The 21,497-nt window shown below is 41.9% G+C and overlaps 1 protein-coding gene across 6 annotated transcripts in view; it reads right to left on the bottom strand.

Annotated features, from left to right (window-relative positions):
- The window catches only part of PRDM2 (PR/SET domain 2), a 105,136-nt gene that overhangs the window by 72,944 nt on the left and 10,695 nt on the right, over positions 1-21,497 (bottom strand). For 4 of the 6 annotated variants that reach the window (XM_016149470.2, XM_016149471.2, XM_016149469.2 and 1 more), the window contains 2 exons: positions 3,288-3,405; positions 1,486-1,589 (listed from right to left, as the gene is read on the bottom strand). In XM_016149470.2, the coding sequence (XP_016004956.2) occupies positions 1,486-1,589; positions 3,288-3,405 (222 nt within the window). Of the gene's footprint in view, positions 1-1,485; positions 1,590-3,287; positions 3,406-18,056; positions 18,623-21,497 lie in introns of those variants that run through there. The other 2 variants (XM_016149473.2, XM_016149475.2) reach the window with 2 other exon arrangements.

Raw genomic sequence — 21,497 nt, 5'->3', positions numbered from 1 at the left:
TGCGCACAGAACCAGAGCATGCATCCCCTGGGTCCCTGACATCCTCACTCCGACGAGTGCTGACCTGGGAGGGAGGATTTGTTAGTTTCCCAAGGGAAACTAAAAAATTAAAAAATGTCATTTATCGTGGAGCATAATTTCGTGGTTAAGAAATATGTAATCACTTGGGGTAATATTTTCTTGGCTGGACAGTTTTTCTACAACTCTGGTACTCTTTTACTTCAAAAGTGGTGAAAAAACATAATGTAAATTATTCGCATGGTAAATCCTCATTTCCTAAGGCCTCTTGGGTTTTCTTTAAATTTATTACAAGGGAGTCACAAAAAACAAAAAAACAAAAACACAAAACCACACACACAAAGCAGCTCAAAATTACTAGGATAAACTTCTGGGATTTTCAAGTTAAGAAACAGTGCTTATGTCATTGAGGAGAACAGCAATATACTTCAAATGCACAAATGCCACAGAACTTCTTGTTGGAAAGTGTCCAGACATTTCCTAGGCATATTTTATTTTTAGGCTTTAATATGTTCACATCTGAAACAGATGTGATTCAATTTAAGACAATGTGATGGGAATGCTTTCCCTCACCGCAGAAACACTTCACCCGCTTTAAAAATGAGCCGCAGCACTGGGGTCCTATACACAGGTGAGGCGCATGCCCAGACCCCTAAATTGATGCGGAATGAGCGTGCAACTCCCCAGAAAACAATAAAACCGTACTTTATCTTCGCAGCTATCCTAAAGAGGTAAGTTTTACTCTCTCCATTTTAAAATTGAGGTTAAGCACGCTGCCCAGGGTCACCACGCTAATGGCAGGATCTGGACGCAGGTGAGCCGATGAGGCACTTCTGTCTCACTGCTGGGCAGGAGACGCGGGTTCTAGTTCTGCACCGACACCACTGTCAACACGTGGGCCCCACGGGGAGGAGCAGTGCACGTCTGCTCTTGACCCTTTCACCTCTGTAAGGCGTGTGCCAACGCTCTGCTCTGTGTTCCGGGATTGCTGGGAGAACACAGAGTGACCAGAAAGAAAGGCTTCTGAAAAATTCTAAGTGCTACATAAACATGCCACGTGCTAAATGTATTCAACTCTGAATATTCCAGCAAAACAGAGATGACTTTCTAAAGTACAGAGAAGACTCTAATGGTGTTATTTTGCAGCCGCCATGGGGTGTCTCCCTGGAAACCTGTAAAGTGACAGACCAAAGTCTTGGCTGCAAAGCAAACACACTGAAAGAGGCAATATAAAGAGTGGATTTGACATTTATTGTTGAGGATGGCCAAGCAGTCTCAAAATGCAAATACAAACAGCAATCTGTATCCAAGGAAGTACATTTTCTCCTTAATAAAAATATTCTTATTTTAAAGAGCACATTAAAATGGTTGCTTTAATTTCAAAATGTCAAATCCTAAGAGAAGAGAATGATATTTTTTAAAAATGTATAGAACTCTGATAAATGAAGAACCAGAATTCTTTCTTACCTCCCACATGTATACATTATTCTTAACCTGAGATCTTTTTTTCTTATCACCAACAAATGGCCCAAACTTTTTGCCTTTTAAAATTGGTTTAGTGGCCCAGACACCTAGAAAATAAAACCAATATTTTTATAACTTATGTGATTTATTTTAAAGATTAAGGCATTAACATCAATTCAGTTTCATAAAATAGTTAAAAAGCAGACAATCTAAAAGCAGACAATCTAACGTTGAATCGACTAAAATTAAGTGAAATCAAATTAAGTCTTCAGTGGTGATTTTTTCCTTCCTCTTTATATTCTTCTGTACTTTCCAAATAGCCTGTAAAGAACCTATTTTTTTATAGCAGGAAAGAATGTTTTATATTTGCTCTTTTAAAATTTTTACATGTAAAATTACCCAGACAATACAATCACAAATATTTGGAGAATAGCACAATCACGATTAAAAAGAAAAATGCCAGAATGTAGCGAAAGTATAAATAACTTTTAAACTCCTCTTTCTACTTTCCTACACATTTCAAATTGTCTCAAATGAACAGAGTTGCTTTTATAAAAAGTTAGAAATATAGTTTTATAAATAAATATTTTTGAAGTTTGCTCAAAGTGAAAACCTTCCCTCTCTTGCTAAGTTTCCTGAAAATTTAGCTACAGAAACAACTCACTTTTCCGAGTTTCAAAGAGCCAAGATATACGCTACTCTGTGGTATTCTTAGGGGTATTCCTATTTCCTCTGCACTGACCATAAGGCAAACAGACAAGATGAAGCGGCAGTGGCTAGAATGGCAGGAGACCACCCCGAGTCAAGGGAACCAGTGCCCCGCAGTGACTCAGTGACGACTCCCCTGGACAGGTTCCCTCATTTTCTGGCCTCGCTTCCTCGAGTACAGAAAGAGCGTGGCACCTCAGCCAGTCCTGTCAGGCCAGGATGCAAGAATCCCGCTTTTCTGTCAGTCCGCTCTGAATCTGGTTTGACAACGCAGCTAATAGCAACTAGTGGGCCTATAAAATAAACCACTTTCATGTGAACGATACAACTGACACACTCAAATTGCTCACTGAATAATTTTCAACGAGAATGAAAAGAAAGCACTTAAAGATTTATTCACACGCATATACACATAAACTGGAATATCTGCAGTACATCTTAAAAAATAGAAACAGGACACAAACATGATATATTCCAAGACTGTACCTTGCCTAAATTTTTATAATTTACTTCCTTAGCCTCTGACTAAAGATTAGAACACAAAAACAAGACCAAATACACAAAAACTTGGCTTGTGCTCACCAAGAAATCCCAGCCTAAAGCATTCAGATACACTTAAGGAATCACTCATTAGAATATCTACTGAGATCCAAAAAATGGCAGGTCCTGAGGACACAGAGATAAATAAGAATGAAAGTCTTCACGAGCAATGGAAGGGACAGATGTGAAAAAAAGAACAAAATAACGAAATAAGTGTAATAGCATAATCCCACTCAAGTCATAGAGAAATCAGAGGCGAGGCAGCAATGCATTCTGTGAGAAGCATAGCCCTGGGGAAATGTGCAGGAAGGGGGACGCTTAGGCTGAGTCGAGGCTGAGTCACGATGGCTGGTGGGTGTGCCCATGTTTCTGGTTTAACTTCGCAATCTGTCCATCCTGGATTCTTGACTAGAAATGGCATAAATATCACATAATCTTCTAAGTCAGAGTGTACCTCTGTTGCTTTTATAGTGAGCTTCCTACCTTAAATGTCCCAAAGGAAGCCTGGCTGCAGCCTGCTCTCCCTTCCCTGTCTCTTCTGTAACCCTAATACTCACCAATCCGAGACTTGTCAACAGCAGATGGGAAAAGCCTCACTTCCTCCGGAAGTCCTCGAAGCACGTGTTCCGGTACCTCGGCCAGGGTCTCAGCAGCTGCCCCAGACTCAGTAGTGTTCTGCAAGTCAAGAAACAGAAGGGCCACAGCAAAAGGAAGAAAACCAGTTAGAGTTTTGTTTTTTCCCTGGTCCAATAAGCAAGTATGCAAAAATATAACTGAAAACTGAAACCGGCAAGGCGGACCAAGACGGTGATGTCAAGCATTTCGGGAGTCGCTTTGATGCTTGTTTATGAGTCTCCAAAGGAAACCACTGCAACCTTCAAGCATGTTTGTGTTAATCTATTTTGTTCCTGCCACCTGTAGCCATTTGCAAAATATGTAAATCCCTGGCACCATATTGCTTTAAACTCCCAGAGAATCTGGCAGTAAAACATAGCTTAAGCTTACTTTTAAGTCAAAGGCTACCATCGGCATTTTAAAACACTTAAAAACTTAAAGTCGACACTCCCTACTTAAATGAACTCTTTCAGCACATACTGTAAGGGCCATGCCGGCCAACTGGACTCCATCCAGTCTGTGCTTTCATTCTTTAGCAATGACACCCCTTGACAGGGGCTTGAAAATTCCAACCATGAACACTATTTGTTCTGGAACTTCAATGGAAGTGCGACCTTTCCAGGAAACAGCAATTTGCCACTGTCTACCAAGTAATTAAATAGCAAAGTCACCACAGTATTACAAACTCTCTAAGTAACAGAGAATTTTATATAATTACTAACCAAAGTTTAGCTAAAATTCACTGTCATCTTAACAAATAAGATTATTATTAGATATGTATAAAAGGGAATAAAAAGGGGAGATTTGAACCAACTGGTAAAGCATGACTGTTATTTTCAAAATAACTTTTAAATCAAAAGAAAACCAAGTGTCTATTAATTAGTACCACGTACACCCTTAAGACCTAATATAACATGATACCGCTAAGAATGATGGGTTTTGTAGTCTGAGTGTATTTTATTTCACTGCAAAGGGAAACATTTCTCAAGGACATTCAAAGACACCAATGTGGGCAAAAAAGTAAACTCTAAGCTAAAAAAGATTAATTTTCTTAAAACGATGAAACTCTTGTCGTTTTTAAGAACACTTTGTGCCAAGAAAAGAATATCATCCAAACTTGAGTACTCAGAGCATTTCAAAATTTTTTTAAATATCAATAGGCTGCTTCAAGAGAAATAAACCCCACAGCAACAAGCAAGTCACCCCGAAGCTCTCCCTGGCCTGCCTTGTGTTGGAGCGTGTGAAAGGGGCATCTGAAGATTTGGGTTCATTTCCCGGACAGGGCAAAGCTGAGATAATGTATGCTTCTGAAGCACAAATGCTTCAATCCTACTTGATTTGCTTGGTCCCAACAAGATCACCAAGCACAAGTTACATGCCTCCCAAAACGTGGGACTAACAAAACTGCCCCAGAATATGGTCTTCTGGTATTTCTAATTAGCTAAAGTGTGAAAATTTCTCACTCCTAAATATAGTGCCCTCATTTTTTAAAGTTTAATCTATAAACTAGAAATCTGAAATGTGAACACATTTTTTTCCAAAAGGGGGAAAAGTATTAAATTGGTAGTGGGTACCTTAGGCTATAAATTATTTGACACTGATAAATTCAGCAATATTAACAAGTACCAGCCAGAGTTGTGAGTCCTATCAACACTCAGCGACTTATCACAATAAGAGGGCGTTTTTTCCCCATTTTTCAGACAGGAACGTAGACAGAGATTTTAAAGGATTTGACACCGTTTGGCCTCCCCAGGAGCTGTGGAAACACGGCATGTCAGCTAACCTACAGGGACACTTTCAGGCACTGTTGCGGTACTAACCATAAGCCAGGCCGCACCGAGAGAACCTCTTCAGGGCCTCCTTGCAAGGCGCTGTGCTAACCAAGCATCTTACACGCATGACAGTTCACTCTGAACAGACCAAGAGGCAGGGACTGTGGGTGCCTCCACCCAGACAGCCCCCAAACTCCCCCCTCAACACGCACACACATGCACACACACGCACGCACGCACACAAGGGAGTAAAGTGAAGCTTAGCAAGTTGTCAGTGGTGCTCACGGCCACATTTTGAACCTTTTTCTGTCTGACCCCAGAGCCAAGTTTGTAACCACTGTAGTGTTTCCACTTAAGAGCCTGCTGGGTAAGGCCTGAGGATCGCGTGTAAAACATGGTGACTATAGCTGATAACACTGTATTACAGAAACGAAATCTGCTAAGAGAGTAGAACTTAAATGTTCTCACCAAATAAGTAAGAGAGTGATGGATGTGTTAATTAACTGTGTGGCGGAAACCCTTTCACAATGTACACATGTAACAAATTTCCACCACAATATACACTTTAAATACCTTAATTTTATTTGTCAATTATATCTCAATCATGTTGAAAAAAATTCTGCTGGAATATAATCTAAGAACCTCTGCCCTCAAACCTCCAAACGTCCAGAACGTTAGCAGGAGATGGTACCTAAGGCAAAAATGGCCATTTGCACAGAAAATTTCTAACTTGAGCATCAGATGGAGACTAGGTGTATTAAAATTTGTGAAAAATCTGTGAATATCAAGGACCTGAGCAGAGCTGCCACAGGAAAAGGCACTAAGGAAAATTCCTACACACTGACTTACCTGCTTTCGACTAACCCGTTCGTTTTAATTTGGGCTCATTTACCTGGCTGAGCAAAGCATCTTTTCCATTTTAGCATCCTTCACACTACAACAGGACTCAACCAAACTAGGAGGACCTCAGTCCACACAAAGCCGTCCAGACACTCGCCGGCTGTCTGCCTGCTGCGGTCTCTGCTGCGACGTCCACGGCTGGAAATTGCCTGGAACGTCTTTAGAAAATCGGTCATTTTGACGGAGAAGGTGGAATGGCTTGCCTACACAGAACCGCTCTCCCCTCTTCCTTATCTTTCCTTCACAGCTCTTATCACGATTTTAAGTAATTATTTGTATAATTATGAGTTTCATGTACCTCCCGTCAGCCTGCAGTGAAGGCAGATGGCGTCTACCTTATTCAATGTTTCATTCCCAGTGCTTAGTGGGACACATAACATGTTTCTTCTCTCTTAAATACTTGAATAAATGATTCTTAAAAGCTAACTTAAATCTTTTTTAGAAAAATGGAGGGATAGAAACAAATAAAACAACAGCAGGATCATATATCATATCAGGAAGTATTTTTCCACGTGTGCCTAAATTTCTTGTCAATACTAAGAATCGTATTTTTTTTTTTTTAAGATATGATGTGCTTTCAATTCAACAAATTTACAAGTAAATCTTTGGAACAAAAGAATGCTTAAAAAGAAAATTCTCTCTCTCACATAAACTACAATCTCTTTTTTATATATATCCTGATAGTATTAAATATATCATATTCTAAACAGGATCATCTTGGTTCTTACTAAAGAATCACAATTTGATCCTGAAAATGTTTCCTAGATTGATTTTATCTAAGATAAATTGCAAAATCTACTCAATTTATTAAAATATTTCTGGGTCCCTTCTATGGGCCAAACAATGATTTGGGCATCACATTTGCCTTAAAGATGTGTCAGTCACTCCAGTGAGGAAGGCAGACAAAACCCAACAAAATGTAAACAATGCCTGGTGGTTACTGATGCCTTGAAGAAATCAAGCACAAGAAGGAGACACAGCGATGGAGATGGTGTAGAGCGCTACTTTTAGACGGGTGCTCAGGGAAGACCTCTGCACGCGTGGGAACAGAATCATATGGCAATATGGAGCGAGAACGTGCCAGGAAAGGGAAGCAGCAAGGACCCTGGCTGAGTGAGGAATAAGCATGCTGCGCTCAGAGGCCAGACAGGAGAAAAAGACCAATGTGTCTACAGCAGGCAAGCGGAGGGAGGCAGGGGTGATGCCTCACGAGCCACGTTTCACCCTGTGCTGACCCACACAGAACACGAGTGGAAGGCAACCCACCAGGGCCAGACCCCAGCTGCTCCTTCTCCCAGGGCCCCATCCTTGCTGTCCCAGAATAAAGGCACACTCCCATTTTAAGGCTTTCAAACTCTGATCACAGTTAGTATGTATGAAGGAAGTTAAAGGACTTCATGCTCCCCTACTACGTAATAGGAAACATAAGAACTCTTTATTTCTGCTTAATGAAGTGCAGTCTCCAAATATTTATCGATGAGCTGATCTGGAACGGCATGTATTAAATTTAAGTTAAGTTAATAAGTTACTTAGTTATTAACTGTTAATTGATCTCATTAATTTCATGTCTCCAACTGCCTGCCTCACACACAAAGAAAGTCAATATTCCCTCCTTTCCCCAATAAGTGGCCACAAGTGTCTCTCCTTCATTCAGTCCATCACTCGATCATTAATATGCTGATGCCCGCTGGGGCTGGCACTGTGCTGGGTGGAGAAGACGCACTGGTTAATAACGCTGATCCCAGGCCCGCCTCACGAAGCTCCCTGGCTAGAGGAACTGTCCTTTTCCTGCTGCCTAACAACCCGCCCACTTAGGGGTATTTTGATTCTTCAATTTTGACCTTGCCACTGAGCCTCTCAGAGATCCTTAAACTGCCTTCCCCTAACACCTTTCCTTTGGCCCACGATGACTTTCCCATGTTGGGGGTGGAGGGAACTTTGGGAGTGTGACATTTGTTCCTCCCTGTGGGCCAAGAGCTGCGCTAGGCACTCCCCATGCATCACCTCAAGGCAGGCAGCGCAGGGTGCCACCCCGACACTATTCCCAGCTCTGTCCCTGCACCGCCTCACTTCATCCCTACCACTCTGGCTCTGAGTGATTTATGACCCTTTCATACAGATGAAACAGAAACCGACCCGCAGTCGCAGCTAGCAAGTGGCAGAGCCAGGATTCAAACCCAGATCGTCACACTTCCTGGTCTGGGTGTTCAAACCCCAAGCTACGGAGGAGCCCTGCCCAGTCACTTCCCCCAGAGGCGTGCTTTTAAAGCAGTGGAGCCAAGACGACACCACATGGGCAGGCTCCAGAGCCCACATTTTCACCACCAAACCAGTGGGGTCTCACACTGTAGTCCAGGGACACCTGGGAAGTCCCTTTCGGGGGTCCGCAAGATCGGAGCTATTTTGTGTAATAACGCTAAGATGTTATTTGCCATTTTCACTCTTAGGTGTAGAAAGGAGAGTTTTGGGGAGGCTATGATCTCTGATGCCATCATTCTGCTGGCTCATGGAATGTGTGATTGTTTACTATTAGGCTTCAAGATCCTGACTCATGAAGGCGGCCTGTGGTATAACTAACTACTGTACCAAGTCAATTTCCTGGCTTTGACAGTGACCACAGGGGACAGCTGAGTGAAGAAGCGTACACCTGACTCTGTACTATTATTATAACTTCTTGTGAATCTACAATTACTTCCCCACCCCCATCCCCAGACAAAAAAGTTGAAAATTTTTCTTTCACTATCTAACATGGTAAATATGGGAAATATCCAAAGAGACAATCCACATAAACAAAAAGCTTGAGAACTGCTACACTCGAAGAGACTACCCTCCGATCTCAGGGCTGAGGAGCAGAGAGCAAGCAAGACTCTTAGTGACAGACTGACTGGTGAGGCGACCCGGAGCACGAGGAAGGAGGGCTGGAGCCTCACCTTCACGCCCCACCCCCTGCTTCGTGAGAACAACTGCGGGCGCTGCTCCCCTCAAACAGGCGCAAAGGTATACTATCATTTATTTTAAGTACCTCACTGATAATCACTGAAGGAGAACAAACAAAATAAGGCAGAATAAACTGGGATATGTGGCTTCAAAATAGTAAAGGCAACAACTTATCGACAACGTCCAGCTAGCCTCCTACGGGGGTGAGAAAGAAAAGCAGAATAGTTCCCGTCCTTAGCTTTTAAGCCTCAGGACGGTGGGGCTGCGACCCTAAGGGGACGATGCGCAGTTCTGTTCCAGGCCTCCGCCCTGCGCAGAGGAAGCCTGTCCCCACGGTCCTCCTCGTGGACTTCCCTCTGCATCTCATGGCACTGCTCTCTGAAGCGCTTCCTGGCTGGCCGGATTAGGTCGCAGACACGCAGGGCAGGTCGTTTCACTCGCCACAGTACCTGGTGCCTGGCACGGGATGCCTAGCGCAGAGCAGTGGTCGCTTTGAACAAACAAGGAAACGAGGGTCCCGCAGTCAACTGCCAAGAGGTGCGGGAGCACAGACGGCCGCGAGAGTGCATGGCCTCAACTGGTAATTGAGTCCAAGGGACGGAGGGGACTAGAGAGCAGAGCCTGAGAGAAGAGCTGGGACAAAGCCCTCAGGATGCTTTTATCTACGAGTGAAAGAAAAGGAGCAGCACGAGGCCTAGAAGACATGATCACGAAGAAAGGGCACCAGGAGCACGTGTCGAAAAGGCTGCGAAAAGGCTCGAGGACGGCAGAGTGGTCGCGCGTCTAACGCTGCTGGTGGGCGTTCCGACTCTGCTGTACCTGGTGCCTTTCTCCAACTCCCACTGCCACCATCGTCCTTCAAACCGGAAACAACACAGCAATCTCCACTCGTCCTATAAATGCCCAACAAGTGTCCCCTGTGCTAGCTACCCCAGGAAAGCATCAACCAAGGGCCCGGCCTGCAGCCTCAGGTTAACGCAGGAGACTTACGGGGCGTTCCCACAGAGACCAGTGACACAAAGCGCGTGCTGCACAGAGATGAAGAGACACCGCGTAATCAGGGCAGCTCCGCAGGTGGGCGGGAGCGTCCTGGAGATGACAGCACAGAGATCTGGACTGAAAGGTCAGAAGGGGCATTCTGGAGACGTAGCCTGAGGAGGCAAAGGGCTTGACGTGCTCAGGAACCTCAAGGCGCCAGTGTGGCCGGGTCAGGGAGAGAGCAGAGGCAGCGCCGCCAGAACCCGCAGAACCCCGAAGGCCGAGGTAGAGACTGAACTGCCTTTGGGGAGCAGCGGGACAGCACTAGAAGGCTTGGGGCAGAGGAATGACAAGGTGGGGTGAGGTTTTCTGGCTCCCGGTCTACTCCATATTCGAACTCTACAAACCCCTCGTCTTCCTGATTAATCTTCCTATAAAGTATCTGCTTCAAAACCCTTTTTAAAAACTTTCTAAATAAGACCCAGTCATTCCTCTACTAGTTTTAGAGACTTTCAAGGGGAGCAGAGAAAACTAAATACCTAAGAGCTCTTTCAGCCTGACCATACCCCTTTTCCCTTTCTAGAAGATTCTGATAGAGGGTGGAAATGGGGTAAGGGTGAGCAGGAGAAGGAGATTTTTGCTGTCTCCTACTAAGTCTGTTATTGGTGAAATTGAGTTGCAACATCTCAAACTATCTTCATCCAAGGCAGCAAGCTGTGGAGCTACAGACTTTTAAGTCAGATGGAGTTCTCTGTTCTACCCACAGCTTTACTTTAAATACAAATTCTACTGGAAGAAATCACAAAAAAAAAATCCCCATATCACTCATAACAGTTCCTCCCTGGTCCCTAGAGGCACCACCCTCTGGTTCAACTTCCCTTCACTAAACTAGGTCTTCTTACTCCTCTGGGCCAGTCACGAGTCACGCTTCCAACTAATAACAACCCCAGGCCACTAGTCCTTCTGGTCTTCAATTCCTCTGCCAGTCGATATCCTCTACATTCTACCAGGTCAAGTTCAAATCCTTCAGTTCATCCATGAAGACATTCCAAACAACTCGTGATGACTGTCCACTTTTCTGGTTTCCTGTATGGTCAGCCTCATATTTTCAAAGTACCATACTCCAGGCATGTAGAAAATGGTTTGATGGGGGAGAGAGAGAGACTGTTGGTGAGGCAAGCAATTAGGAGGTTTCTACAACAGTCCCAACAAGGGATGGTGGGTCTAGTGGTAAAACGGTATTTTATAGGGAAGAATGAAGACTTAGTTACTGGCTGAAAATAACAACGATGATATAATAACAACAGCACACAGGGTTTCCTATGTATCAGGCACTAGCCTTAGTGCTTTGCAATTATCAACTCATTTGTTCTTGACTATAACCGCATGGAGTGGGCACCGTGGGTATCCCTATTTAACAGGGAAAAAACCAAATACCAAGAAGTCAAGTGACTTGCCCTAGGTGACAGAGCCGGAATGACAAAGCCAGGACTGAAGGTGGAATGTGAATCACAAGACAGCAAAAGTGAGGCGGAGCTAAACAACCCTGCAACCTTCTTCTCTACCAAAGCACCAACATCAGGGCAACAGACAACGCAAGCCTTCTTGCCAGAGTTCCTTCTGTATGTAAGAAAATGCTAGGCGAGTTCCTAATATTTTTTTTCAAATTGCAGAAATAATCTAATATTTTCATTCAGAAAGACAATGTCTCAGATTTACCTAGTAGAATATATGATTCAAAATGAGATTTAGGTGGCGTCATTATTAAACATGTTAATTTCCTAAAGTATACTTATCAATTGAAGTTTAAGTCCTAACGGAAATCACCTTACTTGGAAGACTTTTTTAAGTCTGAAAAATCAAATTTATATTTATAATTCTATGTTAACACGCTAAAACAGCAGAAGTGGTTTTGACTTGTTACACTACAGATGTTTTAGAATTAGAAAGCAAGTGAAGGAGCCATCTAAAATAAAAGACAGAAATCCGCCCCAGGGTTTCACCAAATCTTTAGAAATATAAACGGGTTTCTCTAGATGGTCAGATAATTGCCCATAAAATATTTTCTGTAAAAGGAATAAACTACCGATACACACAACAACATGGATAAATCTCAAAAACGCTATGCTGAACAAAAGCAGACAAACACAAAAGAGCACGTACTATATGGGTCCATTTAGGTGAAATTCTAGAGTAGGAAAAACCAAGCCACAGGGACAGAAAACCACTCTGGGTGCCTCAGGCAGAGGCTGGGGGAGAATTAACTGCGGAGCAGCAAGACAGAGCTTTCTGGGGGGATGGAAATATCCTATATCTTGACAGTGCTGGTAGCTACATGTGTAGGTATTTGTCAAAACTCAGAACTGTACACTTCAAATGGCTACATTTTACTATAAGCAAATTATACCTCAAAGTTGATTTTGAAAGTAAAATAAGAAAATAAATCCTACACTCATCTCTTTAAACCATGTTAAAATGAAACTTTAATGCTGCAAGAAAATAAAAAAAAAACAAAAATACCAACGCCATAGGATAAAGGTTTATTTTTTAAATCACGATTTGTTTTAACTCAACTCAAACATTCCTCTGCTCAAAACCCACCAACAGTTTCCCGTCTGCCCGGGCAGTCCGCTCTGGCCCTCACGATGAGCACGGAGCGAGCCCCGCAGCTCCCCGCCCGCTCTGCTCCCTCCGCTCTGCCCCAGGCACGCGGACGAACCGCACGGGGACGCGCGGCGGACGCTGCACAACGCTCGCACTGGCCACCGCCGCGTCAGGCAGCACGCGCCACCCGACACAGGCAGCACGCACGGATGTTTCTACTGTTTCGTTATATGAACAAACAAGCTTTCCTGGGATTCTGTTTAAATTTATAGACTTTCACACACTCTGCCCAGAGAACGACCATAAATTATTATATCAGATTTCATCGATTTAATTAAAGCGCCTAGTTTCTTAAATACCAATTTAATCCAAACATTGGCGAGCAACACCACTTAATATTAAGAATATATCACAGTATAGTCAAAATAAGATACATAGTATTTCTACAAAAGACTAATAGTCTTGAAGTAATCGTTTTTAACAGCAAAAGACGTCCAAGAATTTAAAAATATTAAAATACTCAAATTCTACAAACGACTCTTTATTTAAACTTGCAATCGAGGCTCTGTACTATCCTTGGGGCAAACAATGGTGGGGGTAATCAAACAACCTTCAATAGCATTAAATTGTTACTGAAATGGCATTAAATTGTATTTGGTTAAGAAATGAGTAAGGCAGCAATAACAATAAACACATGGGGACGCAGAACAAGGAAATCTTACCCGCCGTCTCTGGAAAATAGCAGCGGTCAAGGAGTTCTAAAACACATTAAAAAGTAAGCTGGCAGGCCCGTCAAGCTGTCTGAGCCAAGAAACTGCCCTAATACACTATGTAGACTCAGGAGTGAACATATGACCGTGCTCTTGCCCCCTCAAGAGTCTCCATGATGCAGTGCATGTGACTTTTTTAAAATGGAAATTGAAGTATGTCACTGTCCAATGGCTTCCCGCTGAACTTAGGATAAAGCATAAACTTCTTCCCCGGGCCTTTAAAGACTTTTAAATCTAGCCCTTGCCTCTCATGCCAACTTCGTCTGGTCCCAGAGCCCCGGATATCCGCCAAGCTGCAGCTGGGGCATGCTCTCTGTTCCTCGAACCAGCAAGCTCATCCCCACCTCAAGGTCTCTGCACTTACTGTTTGTTCACTCTGCCTAGAATTTTCTTTCCCCAGATCCTCATATATCTGGGTCTTGGTTATTTCTTGAGTCCATTATTAATTATTACTAATAACAACTCTATTATTAATCTATTATTATATTATTAATCACCTTAGATCAGCCTTCTCTGACCACATAATCCAGGGAACCTCCCTGCCCCTCGACCTTCATCCATCATTCTTTATCCTGTTCCCTTGTTACACTGTCCTCACAGCACTTTTCACTATCTGAAATTACCTTCCTGCTTTTTTTTTTTTTTTTTTTTAGGTGAGGCAACCCTTGGTCAACCTCACTGATCACAAGGGCCTTGTCAGCTAACGACCCCTTATTTTTGTGTTTTTTACACGTGAAGCACCTGGTTTTCCTAGGTGGTCTGCCATCCAAGTACTAACCAGGCCTGACTCTGCTCAGCTTTGGAGATCAGACGGGATCGGGGTCGTTCAGGGTGGCGTGGCCATACACACCTTCCCGCTTTTTAACTGTCTAGTCTATGAGTATGTAGGTTACAGAGCACAGCCCTGGCCTGTGTGGTTCACTGCAGAATCCACAACACACTGGGATGCAGTCTATGCCGCATGGATGAGAACAGTTAGGATAATGGCACTGCGGATGGCTGACCACAATTCTCAGGGTCGAATCTGCAACAAGTGATTAAAAGCTGTCTTTGCTATTTTACCATGTAAAACTGTAAACCACATTTAGAAGGCTAAATTGCAAAGCTGCTTTGCTACTTGTTACTAGAAATACCATAGATTTCTGCTAGGGATGTAGAGATGCTGCAATCATAAGCAGCTATACCAACAGAAAATTTCAGGTGTTAGTCACATTTTTTGAGTTATACAAAGATTCTTTTTAAAAAATTAAGTGTGACTTGGTAAATCAGTAATCAAGGCCACTTAATTATTACATCATTAAGGGTAAGCCTTACACGTTATGTTAATCATATTTCATAAGGCTGGAAAATAAATTGCTGGAGCTGTACCCAAATATTACAGTTCTCCTCTTCTCCCAGGCACCTTATGGATTACGCTGCTCCTTCCACCCAAGTTTTAAGTAGGATGTGGCCACAGACTAACTTTGGCCAATTAAATGCAAACAGACGTGATGGGAGTTGAGACAAAGCCACCATCATCCTTGGTTCTTGAGCAAATACAACAGCAGACGCACACTGGTATGTACTGAGACAAGCCATGGCCACCACACTGTGCCTTAATGTCTTGTTCCATAAAATGGTTATAAAACCTACACTTCCTAAAGTGGATGGAAAGACCGAATTAATAAGAAAATGTATTTGTGATACTTAACTAAGTGCCTGGCATGTTGTTTTAAACACTCAATAGAAAGGAAGTGGCATTAAACTCTAGCGTACCGACTTTAAGCTACTATGAGCATGTGATGGAACTTTGCTCACCTTGGATGTTCTGTGAAGTACAGTATAAGTCTCTCTAATGTCACCAATAGGTTCTACAATTTACGTAAAACGACATGTAACAAAATCAATTCTACCAGAGGTTAATTGATGGAAACAAGAGTTAAGTTCCTACAGCAAGCATCCCATCAACACTGTCATGAGAGGTCCCTGAGCGCAAGGACGCTGAGGAGCTGCCGTAAGGCATTCTAAACCCTTTATTCAATGGGGCAGCCCTTTATAAAGCTCCGGATTCTCCTAAGTAAATCTAGGAAAAAAAGGAGAGTGGAACATCTTAAAAGCTAATTAGGATGGATGTAGAATTACTGCATATACAGTTTCTTATACAGAATACCTACGATTTGCAAATGAAGAGAAGAGGAAAATGGAGAGTGAGGGGAGGAAGCGGAGGCCTGCCAGCCAGGCCTGGGCTCAGCTGGAGGAGCAAAGGCTCCCCTGCAGAGTAAGCGGGGCCCTAACCTGGGGAGACAAGAGATAGTAAGAAAGGGGTAAGTGCTGAGTGGAGAACAGACTGGAAGAGAAAGGAGGACGAAGAACACGTGGGCCTGGGGACTCCCTGGCCCAGGACTGGGGCTAGAGGGAAAGCCCTGACAGACACTGCCGACACCGAGCAGTTCAGGATGCTGCCCTAACAGTCAGTGCTTAAAATACCAGGAGGCCTTGGGCTTCGGACTCTTGTTTCCTCTACAGGGCTAGCTGGTGAACAACATGGTATGCTCACTCCTAGGATCCCTCAGTCCCTAAAACTCAACTGTCAGGTATACATGAATGAATAATTCTGTGCTATTGTTGCAGAGACCACACCCATCATAAGACACAGATCTGACAGCTAAAATTCATCAAGGCAGTGTTGATCGTTCCCTAGAGGGAAAAATCTAACCCTAAACTCTCCATTGGGATTTAATTAAAAATCTAAATTCTGTGTAATTATTTTGAAGTTTTTCAAGTACTTATTGCTCATTTTCACTGGGTGCAAATGAGAAGAATAAATACGAAGAAAAACATAAAACGTCCTGAAACAATTAATTTTTAAAAATTACTGGGACAACTACTGAAAAACACTCATAGATTTTATGTTACGACATAATAATCAAGATTAAATATGCAACCAATATTCCTCAATTAATGAAAATATAACTAATGATGCTGAAAATTTTACTCATAAAAAGTAGACAATTTTTATAATACAAATAAAAGTTTCGTTAGTACCAGACCATTTAAATTATACCCAAATCAGAAATGTGCTAACCATTAAAAATATAAGAGGACACTTTTCCATTGATACTTGGCATTTGGCATCAAAGGCAGTCCTCTGCAGATCTGATATTAAAACATGTCAAAAGCAAAATGAAATTGTAAAAGAGCCAAAAACAAAAAATGGTCACAACTCTTTTGAATGGCATGTGGACTTTCTTTAAACACCAGTTTGTCTGATATAAATAAAATATTAAAGCAAAAGTGTGAGGCAGCAAAGAGGTCTAAGTACATTTTTTAAAAAAATTCTACTAGCCTAATACCATATAAGAATTAAAGCATTATTAAGCACAAGGTTGAAGCTGTGGCCACTGACATAAACGACTGCTGAACACTGACGTAACAGCAACGCCGATACCCAGATTCTGCTCTGGAAGCGTTCGCGATCGTGCCGATCCAAGACCAACCGTTCTAATGACAGTTCTCAAGCAGTGGAAAACCAAGTTCCTTTGGGTCCGCATTAAGAATCGGTCTTAAAGTAGGAAAATAAATGAAATCTGTGACAAATATCTTCACACGGCTTTGATGAGCAATGACTACGAAAATTCATTGTTCTCTTTTCCCTCCCCCGTTTTACCATTTTAAAAAATAATTTGCCTTCAAAAGCATGTCAGTAAATCTGCAAGTTTTAAAATAGAAACCATGTGCTCCATGTGTTCGCCAGACTCATTTTTTTTATGACGTACGGTCCTCTGTGTTAAAATAAACATATTTTTGATAAAGAAGTAATGAAAAGAAATCAAAGAATCCATTCCAAAAATTTCACATCTCAATGCAACACAGGACTGAATTTATTAAACTTGGCCACCTAATAAAACTGGCCTTGTGATCTCGATTAGAGGCACCTGTAAATGATAAAAAGGTGTCCAAGGTTTCAGTTGATGAGGGATTCAAAATATTTTCAAGTCCGGTAGCTTTAAGCTAAGCACTAAAAATTATAGACTTCACATTTTTAAGTTTTGTCCTTCACATTTTTTTAAAAATGTGTTTGAAGATTTCAAAAGAGAATGTTTTTGACACCCATAAATTTCTATACAGCAAGTGAATGATAGTAAGAACAGAAAATAAGAATCCTACTTTAGAATATGTTCAATCCACATAACTGGTTCTACTTCTCAGAACACCTTGAGCCATAGAAATACCCATGGCAGAACGGTTTAATCTCCAGGTAATCCCATACACACCCTTCTGTAAGGAGAAGCGTATCTTACATTTCAATATCTGCCCTCTTGTTTCTATTTCATCAACAGGTTTTTTAAGGTCAGAATGCTTAAAGTTTCCCATTTGATCAGTTTCAGTCTCTAAAGTAACTTTCAATCTTCTCTGTTCAACCAATGGGTAGTTACAAAATAAAAAGTATTAAAAATAAAAGCTAAATAAGCTTCGAAACAAAAATTAAAAATTAACACTAGAGTGTGGCAAGGGAGAGGTAAAAAAAAGTCTGAACGAGGGTCCCTAAGATGAGCCCTCTACTCAGGGCCCTACAGAAGCGCCAACCCACACCAAAAAATGCACATTTCACGAAACGCACCCTGTGAAAGCAATGAACTCATTAACGGCATTAAGAAACAGGAAGGAAAATCTGGGAGGAATGAATGTGTATGTTACTACCTTTTAAAAATCAAGAACTGGTCTAACATCTAAGTAATGTATTTGTATAAATTCTTATTTTTTAACTCACCTGATTCATTTTCAATTCCTGTTGTGTTCTGAAAAGACACACACAACAAAGAAACTTCTTTGATTACATGAGCCCTAAAAAGAAAAACAGACAATTGTAATATGTACCTGCCTACACATTTACAGTGATTTAAAACCACATACAGAACTGTCGAGTTTGCTCATAGGGCTATTCCTAAAGAAACTCCATGCCAGATCAACTTCAATCTACACTAAGAGCTTACTTCGCAGATTTATTATCTAAACAAAATAGATTTCCTACTAATCTTTACCAGGGCTTCACTGTACTCTATAATTAAAAACAGACTCATTAGAATGACATCAAATTTTTGCTTTGGAATTGCATCATTCCTAAGAAATAAATTAGCTTTGTTCACAGAAACACAAAGCATTGCTGAGCAGCTTATTATGCAATGTAATTGTCCTTTTAACTTATATCAACTCTGTGTTGAAAACAAACCCAATCGGACCTCTTTATATTATCTTGTTTTCCAAGTTCCTGAAGTAGACAGGTGAATTTAATGACATTTTCATGGGGAATTCTCTTTGAGGAACAGAACAAAAACCCTGTAGTAAAATACAAATGTTTTAATAAAAGCTGTTTCAAAGAAACTATAATTAATCCTTTAAAATTTCATAGTATAATAAAATAACAAGACAAAATCATTTCTTATAGCGCATATGACATATTTGTTTCTAGATGATAATCTTTCTGCAACATAGATCCTAGCAGCCATGTAGAGTCATTCATAATAAATGAAAATCATGCGACTTTATGTAGCACTTCTACTGTAACATTTTAAATGTTTTCAGCATGTATACACACACACACACCATTAAACATAATTCTCCTATTTTTTCATTAACTTATAATAGTTCTCTCCTTCCGAGACCCCCAAGACACTGCTCATCTTGTGACTTTATGATCTAATTGTTCATAAACCAAGGAATGTGTAATTTAATGACAGGCTTCATACTACAATATGTCACAAAGAATAGTGCTTTGACATTTTACTCCAATTCATTCGATAGTTTTCCTTGAACTATTTAACCACACTCACCTGATCACCTTTAGCAACGGTGTTATATTTAAGTTAGGGCCTGGTCATCTGAACTAGCTTTCATTCATAACCAGCACAGGGAATGTATTCCATAACTTGCATCTTGTTAGAGAGCGCAGTCCAGCCAGACCGATATAAACTCTTTGTAAGTAAATACAATTTCATGTAACTGGAGGTCGATCCATGAAATCCGTTCCTTTCCATTTTAACACTGAGCTTCCTTCTCATATATATTTAACATGTACGTTCTTCCCTTAGTATACATCCTAGACTGAACATAATCGATCCTTTTCTATGAAACTCAAGATCGTTAGGAAGCTACAAATGTATAACTGGGTGTCAAACCGCGACAAGGTTGGTGGCCCCAGAGGTGTGCACACCTGAACCCTGCCACCACAAAAGCCTTCTGACTGCCAAACACTTCCACTAGAAGGATCTTGTGTGAGGCCCCGAGTGAATAAAAAGTCAGGGCCTTCGCCTGCCTCTCACTGAGCTTTTGTATGTGGATTAACTAACACTGACCACGGGGAGTTCTCTCTGAGGGACGGAACAGAAAATCTTGCTGTAAAATGCAAATGTTGGAAGGAAAGATCTTTGGAAAGAGCTGCAAAGCGTTACCATTTCCTTTGGTCTGTCGTTTTCTTCTCACGAGAACCAGCAGCAGCAGCATCGGAACTCTCTTTAATGCAGCTCCTCCTAAGACCCGCACGCATTGTGCTACCTTCGCATAAATCTGCTCAGTTAATCTTCACAAAGGCAAGTACCAGCATCCTCAACCAACCAGACACAATTCACGGAGGTTAACGTAACCCGGTCATGGTCTCATCATTTTGGTTTCTGCTATGGCTGCTTAATCGTATTTCACCAACTTTTTCCTCCTGCCTCCACCTGAGCACCTACTATGTGTCAAGCACTGTTTCTGAGCAGTGAGTGGGTAGATTCCCGCCCTCTAGGGGAGAAGACCCGCAATAAACAAATAAGTAAAATGTATAGCATGTGGAAAGTGAAAGCGCTTTGGAGATAGGGAGGAGTTGGGGTTCCAATGCCTTTCCCTCTGTCTGCCTGTCAGCCAACAGCATGGTCAGAGAAAGCCTCCTTGGGAAAGGGCCATCTGCCTAACAACAGTCAGGAGAGCGATAAGCCTGGACGGTATGGGGAAGGAGCATCAGAAGGAAGCGGGGACATGGAGTAAGAAAAGAAACCCTTAATGCCAGCACGCCTGGGTATCCGAGGAAGGGCAAGGACACCAGTGTGGCGGCCACACAGAGAGGGAGAGGGAGAGGGGAAGAGGTCATGTCGGAAAGGTGTGACGGTGGGAGTGGGAATTGGGGGAGGCAGATTAACAAATTAAGAAAATTAAGATATTAAGAAAAATAAGAGCTTGATCTTGACTTTACAAATCTGAGGACTTAATAATATACATGCACTTTTCAAGATATTGCTTCCAAATTCTAGGACAAGTCGTCCTTACAAATGTTCAAGTTAATACACAAGGGCTTTGCAAGGTAAGCACTGTTCACCAGAATATCTATTTGCTTTTGCATCCAGAGACAGAAAACCACTGGGGGGCTGAAGGTGGCAGAAGAGACCTTATGTGACTTAGGGTTTTTTTGGTTAAAAAAAAAAAAAAAAAAAAAAAAAAAAAAAAAAAAACAGTAAGGGAGCAGGGTGGAGGTAAGCGGATGTCTTAGGAGGCTAAGTCCCCATTCTCTCCAAGAGATGATGGTGGCTTGCCCCAGGAAGAAGAGATGTGAGAAGTAACTGGGTCCTGGATATATTTTAAAAATAGAGCCCCAAGATTTGGGACCATGTGAGATGCTGGGTATGAAAAAAATGAGAGGAAGGCAGGGATGACGCCAGGGTTTTTATCTCAAGGACACGGAAGGGTGGAGCTGCCATTTCTGAGATGCTGCCTTCTTCTTCTCATGTGCTTTTCGTTTGTTTTCCCCTCTTATTTAACACTTTTCTCCCTCGCTTTTCCTTCCCAGTTGCGGCTGCTAGCTTACAGGCACAATTCAAACAACTGAGATACCCTGACATTTGAAACCCAATGTCAAAAATATTAAAGTATAGTAATCCCCCTGTATTCCCAAAGGATTGGTTCCAGGACACACACACACACACAGAGTCCCTACAGATACCAAAATCCACAGATGCTCAAGCCCATAAGTAAAATGGTGTAGTCACATAGAACCTACACACATCCCTCCTTATCCTTTAAATCCTTAGATTAATTATAATACCTAATACAATGTAAACGTTATACAAATAATTGTCATCCTGTATTGTTTAGGGAATAATGGCAAGAAAAGCAGGTCTGTGAATGTTCAGCACAGACGCAATCATCGTAAGCCTAACTACACAGTACATGTCAGCCACAA

This window comes from Rousettus aegyptiacus, unplaced genomic scaffold (assembly GCF_014176215.1).
Source record: "Rousettus aegyptiacus isolate mRouAeg1 unplaced genomic scaffold, mRouAeg1.p scaffold_m13_p_1, whole genome shotgun sequence".
Taxonomy (NCBI): domain Eukaryota; kingdom Metazoa; phylum Chordata; class Mammalia; order Chiroptera; family Pteropodidae; genus Rousettus; species Rousettus aegyptiacus.
Note: the sequence above shows the minus strand (reverse complement) of the source record. Positions and strands in the feature narration are given on the sequence as shown.